This window comes from Orcinus orca, chromosome 20 (genome assembly GCF_937001465.1).
Source record: "Orcinus orca chromosome 20, mOrcOrc1.1, whole genome shotgun sequence".
NCBI lineage: Eukaryota > Metazoa > Chordata > Mammalia > Artiodactyla > Delphinidae > Orcinus > Orcinus orca.
The window spans coordinates 35,257,001-35,279,401 of NC_064578.1; the positions used below are offsets into that span (position 1 = coordinate 35,257,001).

The 22,401-nt window shown below is 53.8% G+C and overlaps 1 protein-coding gene across 7 annotated transcripts in view; it reads left to right on the forward strand.

Annotated features, from left to right (window-relative positions):
- N4BP1 (NEDD4 binding protein 1) overlaps positions 1-5,471 on the forward strand; it is a 48,102-nt gene extending 42,631 nt beyond the window's left edge. For 2 of the 7 annotated variants that reach the window (XM_049703683.1, XM_033418888.2), the window contains one exon: positions 623-5,471. In XM_049703683.1, coding sequence (XP_049559640.1) covers positions 623-1,007 — 385 coding nt within the window. In that variant the 3' untranslated portion in view covers positions 1,008-5,471. The remainder of the gene's footprint in view (positions 1-622) is intronic. The other 5 variants (XM_004264878.4, XM_049703684.1, XR_004480659.2 and 2 more) reach the window with 4 other exon arrangements.
- The last annotated feature ends 16,930 nt before the right edge of the window (positions 5,472-22,401 follow it).

Consider the following 22,401-nt stretch of genomic DNA (forward strand, 5'->3'; position numbering starts at 1 on the left):
TCTTCACAAAAGTGTTAACTAATTGAATAAGAAGTTAGTAATAGCTCCCCCCACAGAGGGACTGAGCTTTTGAAGTTGGGAGAAGTGTTCAGGCAGCCCCATTTCTCAGCTGCAAGGCAGAGTCAAGTGGGAGGCTTTTTCACAGTACGGACGCTGTATACACACTCACGTGCATTCAAGTTGTGGGCACCAATGTCTCACTCAGACTTGGGGGGCTGGGGAGGCAGCCTCTCTGCCCAAAGTGGTTTCCTTTTTCTCAGCCCTGTCAACCAGGCTCCACAGAGAATCAGAATCTGCAGGAGAGGAGGGCCCTGTTTCCAGTTCTTTTGAAAGCTTCCAGGTGATTCTGGTACACCCTGGTTTAGAGCCAAGCAGCTGGTTAGTCCTCACAGCAGCAGGCCAGGGAGGTGGAGTCGCTCATGAAGAGCTAGCATTCCCTGTCATGACTGATGGGGAATTGGTGTCATTGGCATCCTCACGGGCCCCACTGTGGACAGCTGCCATCCCTGCCTTGGCTGCAGTCTTCTATCTTGCCTTCAGAGGCCAGAGAGCAAGCAGCTCCTTGAGCCTTGGTGTCAGCAGCAGATGTTTAGACAGATTTCTTGTTTATCTCATAACCCAGCTCACCAGGACTTGCTTCCGTTCACAGAGATATGCAGCCCCTACTCAATGCCCTGCCAACTGTGGGCATGTTTGACCCCAACTTCAGAGTCCCTGGCACCCAGGCAGCCAGCACCGGCCACCAGCCTCCAGCCCGGATTCAGGGCACCCCACCCAGCCACTGGCTTCCTCAGCAGCCCCGCTTCCCACTTTTGCCAAACCTTCCCAACATCCAGCAGAATCTGCCCATGCCAGCACAGAGATCTTCTGCGGAAACCAACGAGCTAAGGGAAGCCCTTCTGAAGATCTTCCCTGACTCAGAGCAAAGACTGAAAATCGACCAGATCTTGGCAGCTCATCCGTACATGAAAGACCTGAACGCGCTTTCCGCCATGGTGTTGGACTGAAGGCCGTCGGGAACTGGGGCTCCGGGCTGAAGATGCACTCAATCTAGTATCTGCACATGGCAGCAGGAAGTGACAAAATGTGAAGAAACCAATTTCCCAGTGGAAATGCTGTTGTAGTGTATAGAAAAAAAACATGTTTTGTGTATAAAAAAATCTGGGTTTTCAAAACCAGCTTTTTTCTATATATAAATTATGCTGCTATTACAGATTTAACATTTTCTGTAAAAGGAAAGTCTACATTTTCTGCCTGTTCAGAACTGTTTAATAGCAGTTACTCTTGAGTGTACTTACATTTTTATGTTTTTTAAACTATTTTCCTTAACACTGAAAATATTGACAAATGGATATGATTAGCCTTTCTAAATAAAAAAAGAGTTGCTTTCTTAGGGAAGGCAAGACCTCTTATATTTTCTTGAGATGACTATGTCACATCCGCTAGCATGAAGTGTGCTCACCCCTCCCAGCTCCTCTGCCCTCAGCCCTGGCATTAAGAGTCCCGAGGAGTTAATTTTGCTCCTCTGGAGTCTTTCATTGGAGCCATTTGTGAGAGTGAAAAGTGGCGCCGCTAGATGGCACCTTGTGCCTAGCCGCTGTTAATGACCAGGGCAAAGTTAGACGCACAGAACATCCAAGCCGAAGAAACTTGAGAGCTCACTTAGTCTAGCCCTTCCTCCCCTCCCACCCTGCAGAAGAGGGAACTGAGGCTCAGAGTGCCCTCTGTCTGGACGCGCCCAAGTCCGCAGCCGTGGACCGGATTCCTCGTCCTGGGCTCAGACACACTCACCAGCCAGTCCCTGACTGACTCTAGAAGTCACATATTAGCTTCTGAGGATACTAGTGGGATGTGAGAAAGTTTAGTGAAGAGCCCCATCATTAGAGTAATTTTGTGTCCACAGCCTTGGGAGACCACCCGCCATGTGAAGTTTGTGCAGCTTTGCCAAAAAAATGGTTTTCTATTCTCAAGAATGACCCAAGCCAGTAAACAGCATTAGTAGCTTCTGTGGGGACCCAGAGCCCCATATTTATTTTTCCTGTGTTTGTCTCTCTAGTGTCCTCCTAAGCTGCCCTTCCTGTCTGTGAGTCTTTCTCAGAACTGATATCTTAGTATTGTGTTTTCAGTGTTGCCTAAATTCTGTGTCAGTGAAATACTTTTTCTGGCTAATTAATTCCTAACATCTTTATTGTTCTCTGGACCTTCAAAGGGCTTCGTATTTTATACCTGTTCTCTCCGTAGGCTGCTCGTGGTCAGTCTCACGTCTGCCTTGTAGATCACATCTCTCCCGGTCCCCAGAAACAGCTGCCGAGGACTCGGTGCTGGTTCGTTCTTCACGGTGAAGGAACTTAGCTGGCCATGAGCACACCTAGGTGTCTCCCCCCAGTGCTCCCTCCAGGCGTGTCTGACCCCCGCATCCCTCGAAGGGTGAGTCCAGAGTCCTCCAGGTGGCCAAAGTCGTACTTCAATCATGTTTTCTCTTGGATGCCTTTAAGATGCATCCTACTGTGGAGCTGCTTGTCAGCCAGGGGGCAGGTTGCCCGAGTCACCCAGCTATGCACGTGGAGGTGGAAGACTCGAGGCAGGCCGGAAGGCGACATTAGTCCCAGCCCCTGTGCCTCAGCTTCACAACTGGTGGTTTTTAAAAATAACAGCAGAGGTGTGAGGGTTGGGTCTTGCAGTGACTCTGACCTTTGGGGTCAGGGTTTTGTCCAGCAGCCTTGCCAATCCAGCACTTCTCCTGTTTCAGAGAAGGACCTAGAGGGCATACCTTGATTGCCAGGACTTAGCCACAGGTCTTCCTGGAAGGGGGCTGAGCCTCCACTGATGCCAGGTAGAGCTGGCTAGGCCTAGAGGTCAGGAGTTTTCTGGGCTCTAGAAGTGACTTGACCTTTGACCTATGAATTGTGTAAGCCTCTGTGGTCTTAGTATTGTTTCTGAGAGCTCTACCTGCCCCTTTCCACTTTCTCGGCTGCAGGAAGGAAGAACATAGAAGACCAAGTGGGAGGAGTGTCAGAAAAGCATTACTTACTTACCTTGGTAAATGAAACAATTCATGGTTCGTTCTTAAATCTATCAAATTTAGTTAAATTTAATATTTTACAATTCAATTTTCAAACGATTATTAAAAGAAGTCCGTTACTTGTTCCCAGGCTCCTCTTAATACTAGGCTCAGTGTTGATGCTGTAAAATATTTCTTGATGGTCTGCCTCCCATGGAAGAGTTCTAAACCACCTTGGGAGTGTCAGCAGCAGTGCTTCCTGTAACTCCTTGGGGCTGCAGGGGGCTGTCGTGTGCGGTGGCTCTGCATCCCGTATTCCATGGCATTCCATGGAATGAGTGAAGTAGGTGGCAGGGCAGAGGATGCCACCCTCATTCAGCAGACTGGTGTCTGCTGCTCAGAGAGGTTGTCCAGGGTTAAAGAATAAGTAGGTGGTGATGCGGAGTGATTCCTGGGCCTGCATTCTTCCCCAGGCCCCAGGCTGCCGCCTCTGGGAGAAGAAAGACTGGTTTGACCTTTCTGTCAAGTAGCCGGTGTTTGAGACCCTGTAGGCTGCCAGCTGGAAGAACAGTAAGAAGGCCTCTCAGCCATCCTGGATGAAGGGTCAGCATTGTTCTGGCAGGCGTAGCGGGCCATGGCTGTGTCTCCAGGGACTCTGGGGGCCTGTTGCAGCTTTTGGTGTCCGTGAGAGGAGGGGTGGTTTTGCTTTATTGCCCGGGCTTATTGTGGCACGTGGGGAATATGATCCACGCATAGAAGCCCCTGAGGCTCTGAGCGCACCCCGCCACCGCCAGGTCCGTGCCTCTCCCCCCAGGCCCTGGGCCCGGGCACCACCCCCTCTCAGGCCCAGCCTGCCTCCCACACACCTCTGAGACACCGCGTCCTTTGGAGGTCCCTCCCCAGTTCTGCCTCCCCACCAGCCCTTCCACGTCCCCACCTGTCCTTCCTTCCTTCCGTCCGTCCGTCCATCCATCCCTGGGCCCATCTCCTCTCATCTCCCAACGGTAGTTTGTTAGGTTAGTTACTCAGACTCCATTTCTGCATTATCTACCTCTCCATTATTCCCCATGTCCTCCAGATCCTTGAGATTAAAATAACCTGAAAGGAACTCTGTTTGTCGCTACTTCCCCCCCACACGCTTGCCACTCTTCACTCCCCTGTCTGCAAACTTGGCCTCCACCCCACCACGTGGGAATAGTCTAGGAAAGTCATCGGAGACCGCCCAGTTGCCAAATTCAGAGGCCTTTTCCCAATCCTTAATCTCCGTGTCCACATTCAGTGACCGTAGCATGACATCGTTGACCTTATTTCCCTATTTTCTGAGATTTCCCTCACTCCTAAACAGTCTTCATTCCTCTTCCTTCTTTTACCTAAAGGCCAGTTCAACAGGTGGTTCTCAAACCTTGGACCAGCTATGGGACTCACAGCAGGGAGGGCAGCTATTAGTAAAAATGCAGATTGCTGGGCACTACCCCCAGAGATGTTTATGCAGTAGCTCTGGAGTAAAGCCTGGGAGTCTGCAACTTCAGCAAGCTCCCTGGATGGTTCCCATGCGGGTGGCCCAGGGACCACATTTTGAGAAGCCCTCACCCTTAGGGGCCAGCACACTTCCCTGACTCCCACCGCCCCTCTTTGCAATGGCTTCCAGTCCCAGCTCCAGCCCTGCCCTTCACGAGTTCATTTCTAGCTCTACCTAGAAGCCCTGGGACATCTTCAGACCCACTGTCCCCCAGACACTGGGCCTGCGTCTGTTCCTTGCTCTCCTTTCCCGCCCCCCCGCCACAAGATCTCCTTGCCCACCCTTGTCCCTTTTTGACCACTGCCCCCCAGTCACGCTCTCATGGCCTCCGTGTGGGCGTCAGCCTCTGACCAGTCAGCCCGCCTCTCAGCTTTCCCCCTCTCCCTCCCAGACTCCACAACCGCTAGATTTATCTTCTAAGAACACATTTCTGCACACCCCTCTTCTTGTTCAGTGATCAGTGGCTCTCTTGACCAGAGCGTCAAGTTCAGACCTCCCTGAGCTTAGTATCCTTGGCTGTCCACCTCCCAGTTGTACCTGACTGCCCACTTTGTATAGCCCACCTGCCCACTCACTGCAGCCACCCAATCTCCTCTGTTACCTGTGAGCTCCCACCTCTGAGTGCATCTCTTCTCTGCTAGAAATGCCCTTCCTCCCAAATGGCTTCCCCGCTCAAAGGCCCAGCCCTGCGTCCTCTGTACCCTCGCCTAAAGCTTCCGACAGAAGCAGCCTCATGGTGTTCTGTGACCCCATAGCATTTGTGTCTTGCTTTCGGCACTTGCCACTCTGGCTGGTGTCACCGCAGCTGATTGTGTACCGTGTCTTACCTCCTTTTCTAGACTGTGAGCTCCTCGTGGGCAGGGCTGTCTGTGTTCACTCTCTGTATTTCCCACAGTACCTAGCACAGTGCCTTGCACTTAATAGGTGCTGAATAAAGTCTGCTCAATTGAACTGGAGGATGGTGCCTTCTTGACAGCGGCATCTAGCAGCCAGCAAGGCCTTCGGAAATCAGATTCTCAGCAGTTACTCCTGGAACTCACTACTCTCCATTCTCCCTTCACGTCAAGGCTCTAACACCACCTGGTCCAGGGATGGGCACCTGCCCCAGGCTGAGCCAAGCAGTGTGCTCTGACGTCCTGCCCACAGGTGGCCGGGACAGACACCTGGCCAAGCTAAGGCCAGTCTCAGGACCACTCCTTGGAATTGTCCCCTCTGGTAGTGGTGGGGGAGGCTACAGAGTGTCACACCCAGGTCTGTTGGAGGCTGCTTCCTGCCCTGGGTCAGGGGAGGAGCTGGTCTATAGTGGGAGAGAAGCAGAAGCATGACAGCATGATTCCTGGTGGCATGAGTTCCAGGTTCCTGTTGTCATGGAAACCTGAGGGCTCTCATGCCTTTCCTCAGATGTCGAGGTGCCTGTTATCCTGACACACTTCACTTTTTCCTTAAGTTGGGTTTACCAAGAGTCTTGAGTGAAATACATATCACTGTCCTTACACTTGGCAGATCAAATGAGGGAAGCTCATTGTATCGTTAGGAAGATCCCAAAGACCAGAGCATCAGCACTGCAGGAGTGTCCCCCCAGTCAGTTTCCAAGTAGCCTCAGGAGGCTCCACCCACACCCTCACGCAGGGTGGCTCCTCCCTGGAATCCTCCATCCTCTTTTTTTTTTTTTTTTTTTGCAGTACACGGGCCTCTCACTATTGGGGCCTCTCCCGTTGCGGACGCGCAGGCTCAGCGGCCCAAAAGCTCCGCTGCGTGTGGGACCCTCCCGGACCGGGGCACAAACCCGTGTCCCCTGCATCGGCAGGCGGACTCTCAACCACTGCGCCACCAGGGAAGCCCATCCTCCGTCCTCTTGAGGTTGTGCCTTAACAAATGCCCTGATGTGAATTTCCTTGCTCCGTTGCCTAGCTGGGCAGAGACCAGGCCTGCTTCGTCAGAGTTAGACCTTCCGTACCCTTCCGCGTGCTCACCGGTAAGAGATCGGTGATGGGATCCTCTTTCCTAGCCCAGGGCTGTTGTGAGGAAGAAATGGGCCAGGAACTGCCTGACACAGAGCCCGCTCAGTGACTGTGGTGACTGGCTCTGCCCAACAGCGCTGTGGGCACTTACGGAACTGTTCACACCCTTACAGATCATCCCAAAGGTAGAGATCTTGTGTCTCCAAAAGCTCAGCGATCTCGTCTTCTGCATTCTGAATGTTCTTCTCTGTCCCTGCTGGCTCACCCAGAGTGTGGTCCAGACCCTCCTCAGAGCCTCGGCAGGGCTGCAGAGAGGTCCTGCTGTGACCTGGAGAGGACATCGCTCCCCTTAACAGGCTCGGCTCCCTGGAGAGCCCGTTGGTGTCGCAGCAGAGAGGGAACCAGAGGGACACCAGCGGAGCCGCTGCTTGGCCACAAGATGCGCAGGAAAGCTGATCCCTGGCTGACACAGCACCCGCCAGGCCGGGTCTTGCCTCATCTGCTCCTTACGCCGCTGCTTTGAGGTCTCCATATTGCAGGAGAAGAGACCAGGCCCGGCGATGCTGAGACGCGCACTGCTCAAAGCCCGTGTGTCCAGGAGGCAGGGTTTGAATTCCCGCAGCCATTCCACCTCCCCGAGAGGCAGGCTGTGCCAGGGCGACTTAGCAGCCAGAATGGCGCCCGAGATGGACCCCCTCCCCCACCCAGGGAGCAGAATGGAGGCTCGTGACCCGGGTCAAGGTTGTCAGCCTGCTGGGCAGAGGGAGGCTGTGGAAGGAAGCTGCCTCCCACCTCCCACCTTCCTGAGTAGTGGGGCCCGTGTCCAGCCCTGTTCCTGTGGGAGGACGCCAGGAACACGTTATTTTTTTTAAGTTGACCAGCACTGCAGAAGCGCCGTCCAGAGTATGCCTGTGTGCACGTCATACCCGCCTTCCTCTTCATTTAGGGGGACGCACAGCAGTAAAGTGACCTTTGATGGGTTTTGAAAACCGAAAGCAGCCTTTTTTACAGCTCAGGTTCCAGTCTTGTGACATCTGTAGTTCCAGGGCTGGTGACAGTCATCGGAGAAACTGAGGCTGGGCACGCAGGAATTTGCTCAGAAACTGGGCATCAGTGCCCACAGCCAGTGCTGGAGCTGCAGCCCAGGAGCCCCAGGGCTCCTGGAATCAGCCCCCTGCCACCTCCTCCCACATGACTCCCAGCCACAGACTAGGGCCTTTGGGCCTTTCCCTCCCACCGCTTGCCCCACAAGTCCCCAGGGAGCCCTACTCGCCCCACAGTCTGAAACCCAGTCTGGGGTCAGGCCTGGGCAGGCCTGCCCTCCCCGCTCCCGGCTTCCAGAGAGAGGAGGAGGGGGCCTCCCCTGAAAAGAATGCGCTTGTCTGCCCGCCTGTCTGGCTCCGGGATCAGTCTAGGGTTTCAGCCACCAAAAAAGGCTGCAGGAAGGAGAGGGCCTCCCGCAGCTGGCCTCGAGGAGCTGCAGAAGCTGCTTTGCTCACATGACCTCCCCAGACTAGAGGGTCTCTCAACGACAGCGGGTCCCTCTCCCCTTACCAGCCCCTCCTGAGGGTACAACACGTGCCCCTCCCCACCAAGGTGGGCAGGGCACTGGCGCTTCTTCCCATTTTAAGGCTGAGGAACCTGAGGCCCAGTGGTGAGTGGCGGGGGTAGAGCTGGAGCCCCAGTACCCGCATCCTCTGCGTGCTCTCTTGCCAGCCCCTCTGTGATGCCTCCCTCTCCCCTGTCCCTAAGCCGCCGCTGTGTGCCTGGGACAGTGCTGGGGGAGGTGAGAAACAGCCCTAAGGGGCCTTTGCAAAGCGCCCATGCTCCTCCCGCCCTGGCAATGAGGGCGTGGGCCCTTCTCTGGCACTTCCTGCTGTGTGACCTTGAGGAAGTTACGCAACCTCTCAGATGAGGCTGGTCCCCTCATCTGTGAATGAAGTGAGGATGTTGCCCTCACAGCTGGCGGCTTTCAATCCTGAGGCACATCAGAGTCATCTGGAGGAAGGGCTGTAAACATGCTCGTGCCCAGGCCGCACCCCAGACTAGGGAGATCAGCGTCTGGAACCCCCGGGGATCCCGGGGTGCCCTCAACACACCGACACCCTATGAAGAGTTGTTGCCACCGGGATAAAATCCTAAGACAAGGGCCTGGCACCTGCGAGTCCCTCCCTTTCCTGACACCCCCCTTCAGTCCCACAGGTGGCTCCAGGAAGGGCTCGTCCTCCAGGCTTCATCTGACCTTCAGTGTTTTCCAAATCCCAAGCCCCACAGAGGCTGAAGAGTGCAGAGCTGGGCAGCCAGAGGGCCCCTCCCTCCTGGGACAAGCGGCTGGGACTGGCTTGGTCTCCCCACCCCCAGCCCAGCTGTGCGTCCTCACTGCCGGGCAGAAGCTGGCTCTAATTACCTGGGACACTTCTGAACAAGGACAGAGGGAAGGGAGCGCCCGCCGCCCACCAGGCACACGGGCCTCTTTCCACCAAACCAGGGTCTTCCCGCAGCCCGTCGCTTGCCCCGCAGACCCCAGTCACTGCCCTGCATGGCACTGGTGGGCCCTGGGAGCCCAGCAGGATCGGCGCACGCCGTTGAGGACTGGAAGAGTCCGCCACGCGGAGACCTCCCGTTTCACAGGGCAGAGGCCGGCAGGCTTGGGCTCCGGCGACCATCAGCCATTGGGTGAGGCAAGCCTTGCGTCCAGGTCTCATACACTGCCTCCCTGGGAGATGCGGGGTCTCCTCTCAGAGTGTTTCCAGCCGTCTGACACCTCCAGCTTTCTCGCCCCCAACCAGGAACGTGGGCATTGAGGACCAGCCTGAGCATCGCGCGCAGATGGAGGTCGTGCTGAGTGGGGACACTGGGGGGTGACTGCTGGCACAGCTGGTGGGAGGAGGCCCTCGTCTGCCACAGAGCCGGCGGCCGCAGAGGGGCTGCCTACCTCAGACGTCCCGACCCCCCCGCCCCCTGCCACCAGCTTGGGGCCATCTGCCGCTGCCATCTGAGGCTTAGCGGAATGATCGTCCCAGCCTAAACCACCCCTGGGGCTCTGCAGCCCCCGTCAGGGTCGTGGTGAGCCCCAGGAAAGTCTGCGGCCTGGGGCTGGCCCTGAGAACCCTCGCAACAGGAAGTGACTTGACAACACGAGCCTCGACCCCTTCCCTTCTCCACAGCCCCCTCCAGACTGAACCCAGACCTCATCTGTTTGGTCTTTCCAGGCGTCCGTCACAGTCCCAGTCACAGCGCCCCACCATCTTCCTCCTTGGATGAGTCTCTGCAGCTGCCCAGTGGGACAGGCAAGAATGATTCCCCCACTCTACAGATGTGGAAGCTGAGGCAGGCCCGTCCTGTGACCTGCAGAGCCAAGACTTGAACCCAGGTGTCCACACTCCGTCCCTCCACTGAATGACTCAGGAAGCCACAGCTGGGTGTCCATGCATGCATTCATTGATGTCAACCTCTAGTCCCTTCTGAGTACTGCATTTCTGCTGGGATGGGCAACGGTGGGGGACCGACAGCCTATTTGGGCGAGGAGACCAGAGACAGAAGTGCGAATGGGGTGAATGGGATCAGCCACGAAGAGAGGGTGGGGCTGTGAATGGAAGAGCGTTCCTGGCAGAGGAACAGCACATGGAGAGGAAGGCCACAGCGGAGGCTGGAGAGGTCAGGGAAGAGGGTTTGCTGCGTCCTAAGGGATGTGTTCTGCCTTCTTTCCCTGAACTGGGGGCCCGCGGGGGGCCAGCCGGGGTGCACGCTCTGCTTTTTGGAAAAGCCCTTTCCAAGCCTGTTCCTGCACCTTGCAGACAACCCTCGCTCCAGCCCTCCCTGGCTCTTGGAACGGGAACGTGGCCTAAGTTTCTGGCTAACCCAGCTCCATTCCTGCAGTGGGTAAAGGGAGTGGCGGAGGGAGGGCACTGCCTGAGGAATCCCTGCTGGGCTCCCCAGGGTGTCTCCTGGGAGGCCCACCAGTCAGCAGCATGTGGTGGTCTGTCACCAAATGGTCACGACTAGATCTTCCCCAAGACTGAGCTGGGTCTCCTCTGCGGCAACACCTCTGGCCCTCCATTTGTCTCCTCCCTGAAGAGCCAGGACCAAGGAGTGATTCCGTCCTGCCGCCTGTGACCGCAGAGTTCCAGGGCTTTCCCTGGTATCAGGGAGACCCACTGGCTCCTCTTTGGGAAAGGGGTGAGGTGGCTTTTCTAGGGGCAGAGATTCGTTCCTAATCATGACAGCGTATGAACTCCTTAACTCCTCTGCGCCTCAGTTTCCCCTATCATACACTCGGTCACCCCCGTTTGGCAAGATAATGCCTGCTGTCTGCCCCTTATTAATTAAGCGGGCTTAGTTCCTTTGTCCTTTTTTCAACTTTTTGGGAAGAGCACACACATCATAAACAGACGGCTCACTGAGTGTTCCCAAACCCATCATACCATGTCACCAGCCCCCAGACAAAGGAACGGAGCCCGTGAGCTTCCGGGAGCCCCCTGTGCCCCCACCCAACCCACCAAGGTAACCACGACCTTGACTTCCCATGGGCTTTAAGAAGGCTTCACCCTCCTCCTTCTGTACAGAGCAGACCAGGACCCTTCAAAAAAGGGGGTGGGGGATGGGCTTCCCTGGTGGCGCAGTGGTTGACAGTCCGCCTGCCGGTGCAGGGGACACGGGGTCGTGCCTCAGTCTGGGAAGATCCCACATGCCGCGGAGCGGCTGGGCCAGTGAGCCATGGCCGCTGAGCCTGCGCGTCCGGAGCCTGTGCTCCGCAACGGAAGAGGCTACAGCAGTGAGAAGCCCGCGCACCGCAAAAAAAAAAAAGGGGGTGGGGGAGAGAAAGAGATCAGAAGGGCCGGCTTCCAGGACTCCTGTGCACACCTGAGCCCTGGAGCTGGGTGGGACCCTGTGTGCCCCGGGGCTTTACCAGCCAGCCCTGCCCAGGGGAACCCAGGAGACACCTCCGGAGAGCAAATCTACAGAGGAGCACTTGTCCATCACTTTCCAAGAAAAAGAACACTTTTTTCTTATCTTTAAAAATTGTATGAGGTCTTCAGAATCACATGCCCAATTGGTGGACCAGAGAAAAGTAGCGAAGTTTCATTTTTTTTAAGCTGGAACATTCAAGGAAGGGCCATCCAGCTGGCCTGCATTCCAGGGCCTTTTTTCAGTGCCCTGCCTTCCCTAGCCCCTCTCTGGAGGCAGCACCCCCCTTGCCTGCCTGTCCTCCTGCACTTGGTAATTGCAACCAGCTGTCCAGAGCGGAAACTCACGCTTCCAGGCCCATGCAGGCTGCTATCTGGGTGGCTGTAAGGGCAGAAGTCCCCATCTCTCCCGCCTCCAAGCCCATCTCCTCTCAGGTCAAGGACTGCCCCCCGCCACTTCTGGTCCCAGCTCTGCTGTGAACTCCCTCAGGCCCGTTCCTTCCCCTGTCGGGGTGTCAGTGTCCCAGTATGTAAAACCAGTGAGTGCCCACACTGCTACTGGTCTGGCCCCCTGTGAGACAGACCCATGGACATAAGAGCACTGAGAGATTTGGGAGGGATAGTTCTCCAGGCATCAGCTCCAAGGCCACTCCTCCAGGAAGTCTCCCAGGAAGGCCCCCTGCCCCTCAGCACATCAGCCTCTGGCAGCTTGTACCGTCTATTCATTTAGCAGCTTCTACTTGCGGCACAGGGAGCACACAGCTGTGAACAAGGTGGCGTAGCCTCTGCCCTCAGGGAGCCGTGGCCTGGGTCCCTTACCCAGCTGGCATCTCCCATTCCTTCTGGGGTGAGTCTATGTGGGTAGTACACAGGGGCTGAGATTGCACTTCTCTTATATGTTTCTGTCAAGAAACTTGGTTGCAAGAACAGACACCCTCTCAACCTGGCTGAAGCCAGGAGCAAGTTTATCGGGAGCCACCAGTCCCAGTTCTGGCTCTTCCAGGTCTCACAGGAGTTCCTTGAACAAACTTCACCCCTCCCCAGGCCTGGATCCCCATCTCAGGATGAGGGGTCGGAGGCTGACCTCTGAAGACTTGTACAGCTCCAATCTTTGCTGATTCTTGGAATCTCTTTTTCTCATCCAGAGAAAAGGAGGTCAAGACCAGGAAGAACAAACTGAGGCTTCCTTAGAAAACAAGCAGAAATTTCTTATAAAGTTAGATGAGTATCTACCCTATGGCCTAGCAGTTCTCTTCCTAGGTATTTACTGAAGAAAATGAAAACATATGTCCACACAAAGACTTGTACAAGAACATCTATAGCAGTCTTATTCTAATCGCCGAAACAGGAAGCAGCCCAAGTGTCCAAACTAATTGTGGAACATCCATATGGTGGAATATTACTCAGCAGATACTCAGACAATACTATTCTGGCTGTACAGGTGATGCACGCAACAGTATGGATGAATCCCACAGTCGTTACATGGAGTGAGAAAAGCCAGACGAAAAGTACACGCTGCATGAATCGTGTATGGGAAGTTCTAGCACAGACAAAACTACCCTATGGGAACAGCAATCAGAAAGTGGTGGCAAGGGGAGGCCCAGAGGGAACTATGTGGGACGATAGAACTTGTCTTATATCTTGTTTTTTGTTGTTTTTTTTTAAAGAAGATGTTGGGGGTAGGAGTTAATTAATTTATTTATTTTTGCTGTGTTGGGTCTTCATTTCTGTGCAAGGGCTTTCTCTAGTCATGGCAAGCGGGGCCACTCTTCATCGCGGTGCGTGGGCTTCTCACTATCGCGGCCTCTCTTGTTGAGGAGCACAGGCTCCAGACGCGCAGGCTCAGTAGCTGTGGCTCACGGGCCCAGCCACTCCGCGGCATGTGGGATTTTCCTGGACCGGGGCACGAACCCGTGTCCCCTGCATCGGCAGGCGGACTCTCAGCCACTGCGCCACCAGGGAAGCCCTCAAACCTTCAAATTTTTAAATCACTTGTATAGATTCAGAGCAGTTCCAATCAAAATTCCAGCAGGATTTTTTGGTAAAAATTTGCAAACTGATTCTAAAACCTATGTTGAAAAGCTAAAGAACCTAGAATATCCAAAAACAATCTAGAAAAAGAGCAACAAAGTTGGAGGAATCGTACTACCAGATTTCCAGATTTAGTAGAAAGCTACAGAATCAGGACATTATGTTTCTGGCAAAGGATAGACACATAGATCAATGGAACAGAAGAGTGTCCAAAAATAGAATCACACAAATATAGTCAATTGATTTTTCACAAAAGTGCAAAGACAAGTCGATGAAGAAATGATGTTCTTTTCATTAACTGGTATGTCCGTGTGACAGAAGGACTCTTAGGTGGCCCCGCATGACCCTTGCCTCCTGCTGTTCACACCTTGGTGTAAACCCATCCTCTTGAGTGTGGGTGGGACTTGTGACTTGCTTCTAACCGACGGAATATGGCAAAGTGACAAGGGATGTCATTCCCCTGATTACATTATGTTGCATGAGACTCCATCCTGTGGCAACTTGCTCCACAGCCTCTCCCTGCTGGCTTGATGGAGCAAGTAGCTGTGTTTAGAAAGCCCACATGACAAGGAACTGCAGGAGACCTCTAGGAACTGGGTGGCCTCTAGGAGCTGAAAGTCACCAGCAAGAAGCCAAGGCCCTCAGTCCTCCAGCTGCAAAGAAATGAATTCCACCAACAATTTGGATGAGCGTGGAAGCAGATTCTTTCCAGTCAAGCCTCCAGATGAGAAGAGAGCCCAGCCAACATGCTGATTGAAGCCCAGTGAGACCCTAAGATGACCCAGCTAAGCTGTGCTCAGACTCCTGACCCACAGAAACTGTGAGATAATAAATGTGTTTCATTTTAAGCTGCTAAGGTTGTGATAATTTATGATGCAACGTAGAAAATCCATTCGCCAAAAACTAAAACCTCTACCTATATCTCACATCATATACAAAAGAAGTTAACCCAAAGTGGACCATAGGTCTCAGTGTGAAACCATAAAACTTAGAGAAAAAAACAAAAACACTGAACACAGGTGTATTTGGTCAGACAGTGGCCAAGGTAGGAGCCATGGGGCAGGGCGGAGGCAGTGTTGGAGGAAAGCACAGTTGTGACCCATTAGGACTCGAGGTCCAGAGCTGCCCAAGGTGGCATGGGAACAGCAGCAGCTTCGACCCTGGGATCTCCCTGGCGGCGTCTCTGGTCTCCTCTGGCTCTCAACTGCCCAGTCCTTCGGTATTCTCTAATCTGGTCCAAATCTGATTGGTTTGGCTAACGCCACCCCAACAGGTCAGAGTTCTTTGCCCCAGGCCCCTTCATCGTTGGCTGACCAACCTATGGATGCACAGTCCTGGCTCAGTGCCCACCCTAGTTCAGTTTCCTCCCCTGAGCACGGCCAGCCACTGCCACCTCCCAGTGGGGCCACAGGAGGGACACTGGATCATACAGATGCCATGACTGACACATCAGAAAGGCACATCTCCGTGCCTCGACGCCTCTGCTGCCCACCAAGGCGCTAAGTCCCTTCTGTGCCCACGTTCTGAGGTTCCCTGGAGAGGGACACACCGCAGGTCAGGGATCCCGTGGCCCTCTGGCGCCTCCCACGCCCACGCTGCTGCTGGGCTGCAAGCTCAGGCAAGCTGCAGCTGCCCGGAAGCCCCATCTGAGAAGGCTGGGAAGCCATTCCACCAAGACAGGTGTTAGAAGTTGCCAGGGCGGGGTTGGTGCAGAAAGCTACCTGGGAAGTGCCCGCCCATCCCCTTCTAAGAAGATGCTCCTCCAGGGAAATAGGCAGCGCGGCCCTGAGTCACCAGTAACAACGGGCACCAAGGGGCCTCCAGGAAGAGCAAATTCACCAGCACTTCTGCGTGCCAGAGACCAGGAGACAGGGAGACTCTCAAGTAGCTGAACAGAGTGGCTTGTGAGCCAAGCAAGCGTCAGCATCCGCGGAGGGAGGAGCAAAGGGGTCCTACAAAAGCAGAGTTAGGTGGAGGGCGCTGGGCCCCAGATGAAAGAGGGGCTGACTTCTACGCTGCCTTGACTAACCCCCAGTCAGTCCCTGATGCAGTGCCCCCAACAGCCCCCTGCCGTGTAGTTTCATTCGTGCCCAGAGCCCCCAGCGTTCTCAGAGCTCTCCGCCGTCCTCCCTCCCAGGCTGGTCCGTAGAGGTCAGTCATGTCTGCATAAGCACCGTCTTGGCAGGACACAGTACAAGGGTTAGCTGGCCTCCCGACAGGCAGGCTGGCGGCAGGGTGGGGTGGGGACCGTGACTCCTAGAGTGTCCCAAGGACACGAAAGCTGTTTCAAGAATCACAAAATACAAATCGCGGTTTGTTTCTTCCTGTGGGCTCGTAAAGCCGCCAACATCTTCATCAAGATAGAAAAGTAGAAGAAAGAAAACAGGGACTATGCAGGAGAAGGGGTCACCCAGCGGGCTCTCCCTGACCCCAAACAAGGTGCCAAGCAGGCATCCAACCAGTTCACGATGTGGGGAGAAGACCTCAGAGGTAAGAGACAGGGCGAAAACCTCCAAGGATGGGTGGAGGCGAAGGCCTGTGACTCCCGTGCCTCCTGCGATGTCTCTGTTGCTTGTCATGAGATGCAGGTTGATGGTGATGGGTAGAGGAAAGGTCCAACATGGTACCTATGGTGATGGGTAGAGGAAAGGTCCAACAGAGGAGATTGGAAAAAGGTCTCAAGGGAAGATGCTGGGGGCGTTTGCTTGTTCTGTTGTGAACCCCGTGAGCCTTTGTCAACTTATATTCATTTGAGGTGGTCTGAGGACTTTACATAGCCTCCCCCTAGCGCTGACCAAGGGCCACTGGGTAATGGAGCCTTCCTGTGTCAGGTGACAAGGGTGATCCAAAATATAAAGGGCTCCATCCTGGGAGGCTTCCTGGAGGAGACACATGTGGGAATGGGTCTGACAGGCTCTAACCGCCCTGGACCTTGGGAGCATGCAGCAGGACAGAGCGCTCCGGGTAGTGGGGGCCACCAAGGCCCCTGCAGGAATTAGCAAGTTGTGTCCAATGGCCTGGGAAGAGACCAAAGGATCCTCAGGCAGGGGGAGGAGCTGCCAAGTGGACCAGGGTCTGAAGTTCATCAGCTCCAGTGGCCGTCAGGATCTGCTGCCACCCACAAGGTCCCCAGCCATCCCGGTGCACCTCCTCACTCCCTGTCACCTGCTGGTGCCCAAGGGATTCCTGGAAGTATTGGAATTCTGCCCTGAGGTTGCTGCAGCCTCAGCCCTGAGGTTGCTGGAGGTTGCTGGCCCCTGCCTCTCACCAGCTTCGTTTGAGCCTCGTGTTTTGAACACAGAACTGGGCACACTGCTCACTGCCGGGACAAAACAGACACAGCAAGACAGAGTTCTGGCCCTCATGGAGCTTACATCCAGTGGGGAAATGAAACAGTACTCACATAAACTTGCAAATAGACATAATGACAGTGGAGATAGATGCAAAGAAGAAACGTATAGGGTGCTGTGCGCATAAGGCAAGAGGGAGGACAGGAGCAGGGGGCTGGTCAAGGGATCTGTTGCTACATAACAAACTACCCCCAAATGCAGTGGCTTAAACAACAATAATCTTTCCCTGTCTCTCACAGTTTCTGTGGATCAGAACTGTAGAAAGAAAGGACCCAGTGCGGATGGCCCATCTCTATGATGCCTGGGGACTCAGCTGGAGGACTTGAAGTCTGGGCACTGGAACCATCTGAAAGCTCACTCACTCCCATGTGAGCCTGTCTTGGCAGTTAGGACACTCATGCGACCTCCATCTGAGGCCCGGGCTTCCTCACAACACGGTACCTACGTTCTAAGAGTAAGCAGCCCAAGAGAGAAAGAGCCAGAAGGAAGCCACGTTGCTTTGTAAGGGCTTCAGAAGTCATACGGTGTCACTTCTACGTTTTCTATTGGTCGAGGCAGTTATAAGGATGGAGCCAGGTCCAAGTGTAGGAAACAGAGACTCTCCCTCTTGGCAGAGGAGCATCAATGCCATCTTGTAAGAGCCTGAGAGAAGGGATATATATATATACACACATACATAATATATATAGGTGCAGCCATCTTTGGAAAATAGTGAATACGGTCCCAGAAGCAAGCCTTGCACGATGTTCTGGAGTTAGCCAGGCTCCAGGAGCCTTCCAGGCAGAGGGCAGATCATAGGGACTCCTCTGTGGTGGGAAGGAGTCGGGTGTGTGTGAGCACTAAATAGAAGCCCTGTGTTCCTAGAATGAGGGTTTGCGGGAACAGAAAGTGAGGCTGGAATGGTGGTGGGGGACCAGAGAGCACCGGGCTCTGGGGCCATGTGTGGGTTTAGGTTTTGAGCCTGAGGGCACTGTGAAGCTGGAAGTGACCTGATCAAACAGATGTTCTTTTTTTTTTTAATATTTATTTATTTGGTTGAGCCAGGTCTTAGTTGTGGCAGGCAGTTTCCTCTTAATTGTGGCATGCGAAGTCTTAGTTGCTGCACACATGTGGGATCTAGTTCCCTGGCCAGGGATCGAACCCAGGCCCCCTGCACTGGGAGCACGGAGTTTTAACCACTGTGCCACCAGGGAAGTCCCAAACAGATGTTCTAAATACTTCATCTTCTGCTGAGTGGAGATGGGTTGGATGGGGTAAGAGTGGATGGAGAGAGAAGCGTCAGTGTCCCCTGGGTCTGAGAACCACCTGCCTGGGGGCAGAGGAGCGAAGACTCGTCCCATTCAGGGGCATGAAAAAGGCCCCAGAGAAGGCGGGTGGGACTGACAGGGAGGTGCCAGGCAAAGAGGGAGAGGTGTCCCGGAAGGAGACTCGAGGCAATGTGAGCAAAGAGCTGCCCCGAGAACCCCCTTGACCTGGTGACGAACCTTGTAAAATCTCTATGACAGGTACAGATCCGCCCGAGGCACCCCAGGTAAAAGGAAGGCTGTACTTCTAGGCATTCTCAATGACATTTCTTGGTCTTTCTAAATAAAGTGAAATCCTTTTGGAGCCCCCATTGGCCAGGGTTGCAGAGACCCGACACCCACCACGTCTTGGGGCTTCTTCCCCTGCCTGGAGCTGTGCGAATACTCCAGAACGTTGCCGTCTGGATCCACGGGGGCGAGGTCTGACTGCTCAGCTGAGGTGTCCCGTGCTGGGGCCCCTGGCTTAGGATGGTGAGGCCCAGCTGAAGACAGATGTCTCTAAACCCAGGTCTGCCGCGGGGTGTGGTTGAGACCGCCAGAGACAGGACGGCCCAACACCACGGCCACCCGAGGGCCAGCTGCTTCCCAGAGCTGTGTCTCCACCATGGGGAAAATGCCATCTTCTGGGAGTCCAGCTTCCAGGGTTGGGCCCCTCCCTCTTCCTCCTTCAAAGCCCACAGCCCATCCCCTCCCCACCTCGGCCGTCCAGCGCAGCCCTGCCAACGAGCCCCCTGTTCATCCACAAAGCCTCTCTGAGGCTTGGAAACCTGACGGGCCACTCATTTCCTCCCCTGGGCCTCAGGTGAGTCACACGCCTGACCTCCGCCTTCTGGGGATGCTTGGACATCCTGCAGTGTTGACAGCAGTGGAGGGTAGACCCCAGGTTACATGTTTAAGTACATCATCCTGCTGCATTGCCCTCAGGTGACACGTGGTGAGGCCTCATCTTCCCCAGCGGTGGAGGGAAGGGTTGGCCCACCTGATCTTGGACGGCCTCTCCAGCCCTGCTCGTCTGAGATTTGGGGTGAAGAGAGCCAGTTGCATCAGCAATGGCATCAGAGGGCGCCCCTCCCCAGGCTGCTGGGCAGGACCCGACAGACAGCCTCTCCAGAGGCTCCCAAAACGGCAGATAGCCACCGCCCAGGGAGAGCGCGCCTCCCAAACAAAGGCTGCCTTTTCTTGTCTTCCCGCATGCGATCCAAACCAAAACCCAACATGCTCTTCCCAGCCGCCTGGCTGCCCCTGCGAATCACCTGCACGGATGCCAGATGAAGCTGCCTTCCCTGGCGTCCTTAGGGATCCCAGCAGACCTGAATCCAGCCGGGAGCCGAGGACGGCTCTGGAGTGGGGAGCTGGGGCGGGATGCTCCATGTCGCTGTCAGGGCTCCGAGCTGGTGGGAGTCTGGCCAGCACATGGCATCACTGAGGTTGGGTGAAGTTTGGCAGCAGGGCCCGCCCCATTTCCCTGCCCAAGATGGGGGCAGCTCAGTCTAGAGGCAGAAGCCGGGGCTTCCCTCCCAGGGCAGGGTCTGTCTTCAGCACGGCAGGCCCTGAGCTGGAGCTCTGCTCTGGGCTCCTAGCCAAGCCTCAAGTGCCAGGACTGATTCCCGGGGCCCTGAGCATGCTCCGAGGTTGAGAACAGCCTCGACATTTAGAGCCCGAGCATCCTCTCTCCTCTTGACCTTTCATTCGTCCTTGTCACCTCCTCCTTAGCGGACTGCTTGCCCCTCTATGTGACTCCCACTCCGCCCTCAACCAAAAGTCACCCCCCACCCACTGCTGCTGCCTGGGGCCCCTGGGGTCTTTCCACTGGGGGACCTTGTAAGTGCTCTTGGTTTTCAGGGCAATGCCAGCACACTCAGACTCTCTCCTGGGACCAAATAACAGCTCCCCACTTATCAGGTGCCTACCATGTGTCTTATGATCAACAAAGTGATGACCACATATGTCTTATGAATCCCCGTTTCACCAAGGAGGAAACCCGGGCTCAGGGGATTAAGTGTTTCACCCAGGAACACACAGTCGGGATTTAACTCAGGCCTGTCCAACCCCAGCGGCCATGCAGTCTCTCTACTGCACACCCTTTCCTAACTTCACTCCCACCCCTGAGCCTCAACTGAGTCATAGCCCTCTGCACCCCAGCTGGGCTACTGTGGTGGCCAGGTGCCTCCTCTGGAGAAAGCAGCACCCCCTATAGGTCAGAACAGGCCTCCGGGAAGAGCTGAGACAATCCACAGCCACCAGGTCCAGCTGGCTTTCCGGTGACTTAGCCACCGTGTGCTCTGGTTCCCTCTGATGCTGCGCCCTGCCCTCCTGCCCCTCGGGAGAGCTGGCAGTGGGGAAACAGGACCCACTTTATTCCCTGCACATCATGAAGCTCTGTTCCTGACTTCCATTCCTCAGATCTGGAAACTGGTCTCCTGTCCAGGCCCCCGTTACTTCTTTTTCTATTTTTTTAAATTTAATTTTTTATTTTGTATTGGAATATAGTTGATTTACCATGTTGTGTTAGTTTCAGGTGTACAGCAAAACGATTCAGTTATACATATACATGTATCCATTCTTTTTCAGATTCTTTTCCTATATAGGTTATTACAGAATATTGAGTAGAGTTCCCTGTGCTATACAGTAGGTCCTTGTTGATTATCTATTTTATACATAGTCGTGTGTATATGTTAATCCCAAACACCTAATTTATCCCTCCCCACCACATTTCCCATTTGGTAACCATAAGTTTGTTTTCCAAGTCTGTGATCCTGTCTCTGTTCTATAAATAAGTTCATTTGTATCATTACACCTGAGGAACTTTAAATACTGATGCTCGGGTCCCACCCCCAGAGATTCTGACCCAATTGTTCGGAAGTGTGGGCGTCGGCAACTTGAAAGCTCTTCATGCGACTAGAGTGTACAGGTAGGACTGAGAGCCGCTGCACCGCACTGGAGCTGATCCATACTTATCTCTGTCCCCGGGCGGGCACTTCGCTCTCATTCAGGGTTGGTTGGATGAATGAGGTGACCCCAGGTAGTCCAGGGAGCCGGGGTGGCTGCTGCTAGTGCCCTGAGATGGGAGGAATACTGCCTGTTCTCTTCTCCTGTTCCCTCTCCCTCTCCCCCCTCCCTCCTTCTTCTTTTCCTCCTTCTTCTTTTATTAATAAGCTTTCTTAGAGCAGCTTAGGTTCACAGCAAAATTGAGCAGGAAGTACAGAGATTTCCCACATACTCCTTTTTCCTACACACATACAATCTCCCTACTACCCACACCCCCACCAGAGAGGCACTTCCGTTACAATCAGTGAACCTACAGCATCACCCAAAGTCCACAGTTTACATTGGGGTCCTTTCTTGGTGTTGGACATTCTGTGGCTTTGGATAAATGTATAATGACATGTATCACACAGAATAGTTTCACTGCCCTAAAAATCCTCTGTGCTCTGTCTATTCATCCCTCCCTCTCCTCAACCACAGATCCTTTCACTGTCTCCATTTTTCCAGATAGTTGGAATCATTTTCAGCTTGGCTTCTTTGACATAGTAGTGGGCCTTTAAGTCCCCTCCATGTCTTTGCATTGCTTGATAGCTCATTTCTTTAAGAGCTGAATAATATTCCATTGTCTGGATGCACCACAGTTTATGTATCCGCTCACCTACTGAAGGACATCTTAGTTGATTACAAGTATTGACACCTAAGAATAAAGCTGCTATAGACATCCATGTGCAGGTTTTTGTGTGGACATAAGTTTTCAGTTCATTTGGTTACATAACAAGGAGTGTGATGCCTGTATCTTATGGTAAGAGCATGTTTCATTTTGTAGGAAGACAAACTGTCTTCCAAAGTGACTGTACCATTTTGCATTCCCACCAGCAATGAATGCGAATTCTTGTTTCTCCAAGCATCTGGTGTTGTCAGTGTTTTGGATTTTGGCCATTCTAATAGGTGTGTAGTGTTATCTCATTGCTTGTCTCATTGTTTGAATTTGCTGTTCCCTAATGACTATGATGTCCAGTACCTTTTCATATGCTTATTTGCCATCTGTATATCTTTTTTGATGAGGTGTCTGTTACAAACTTTAGCCCATTTTTTGATTGGATTGTTCACTTTTATTGTTGAATTTAAGAGTTCTTTCTATATTTTGGATAACCATCCTTTATCAATCAGGTATGTCTTTTGTAAATATTTTCTCCCAGTCTGTTGCTAGTCTTCTCATTCTCTTGGCAGTGTCTTTTGCATAGCAGAAGTTTTAATTTCAATGAAGTCTAGATCATGAATTATTTCTTTCATGGATTGTGCCTTTGGTGTTGTATCTAAAAGCTCATCACCATACCCAAGGT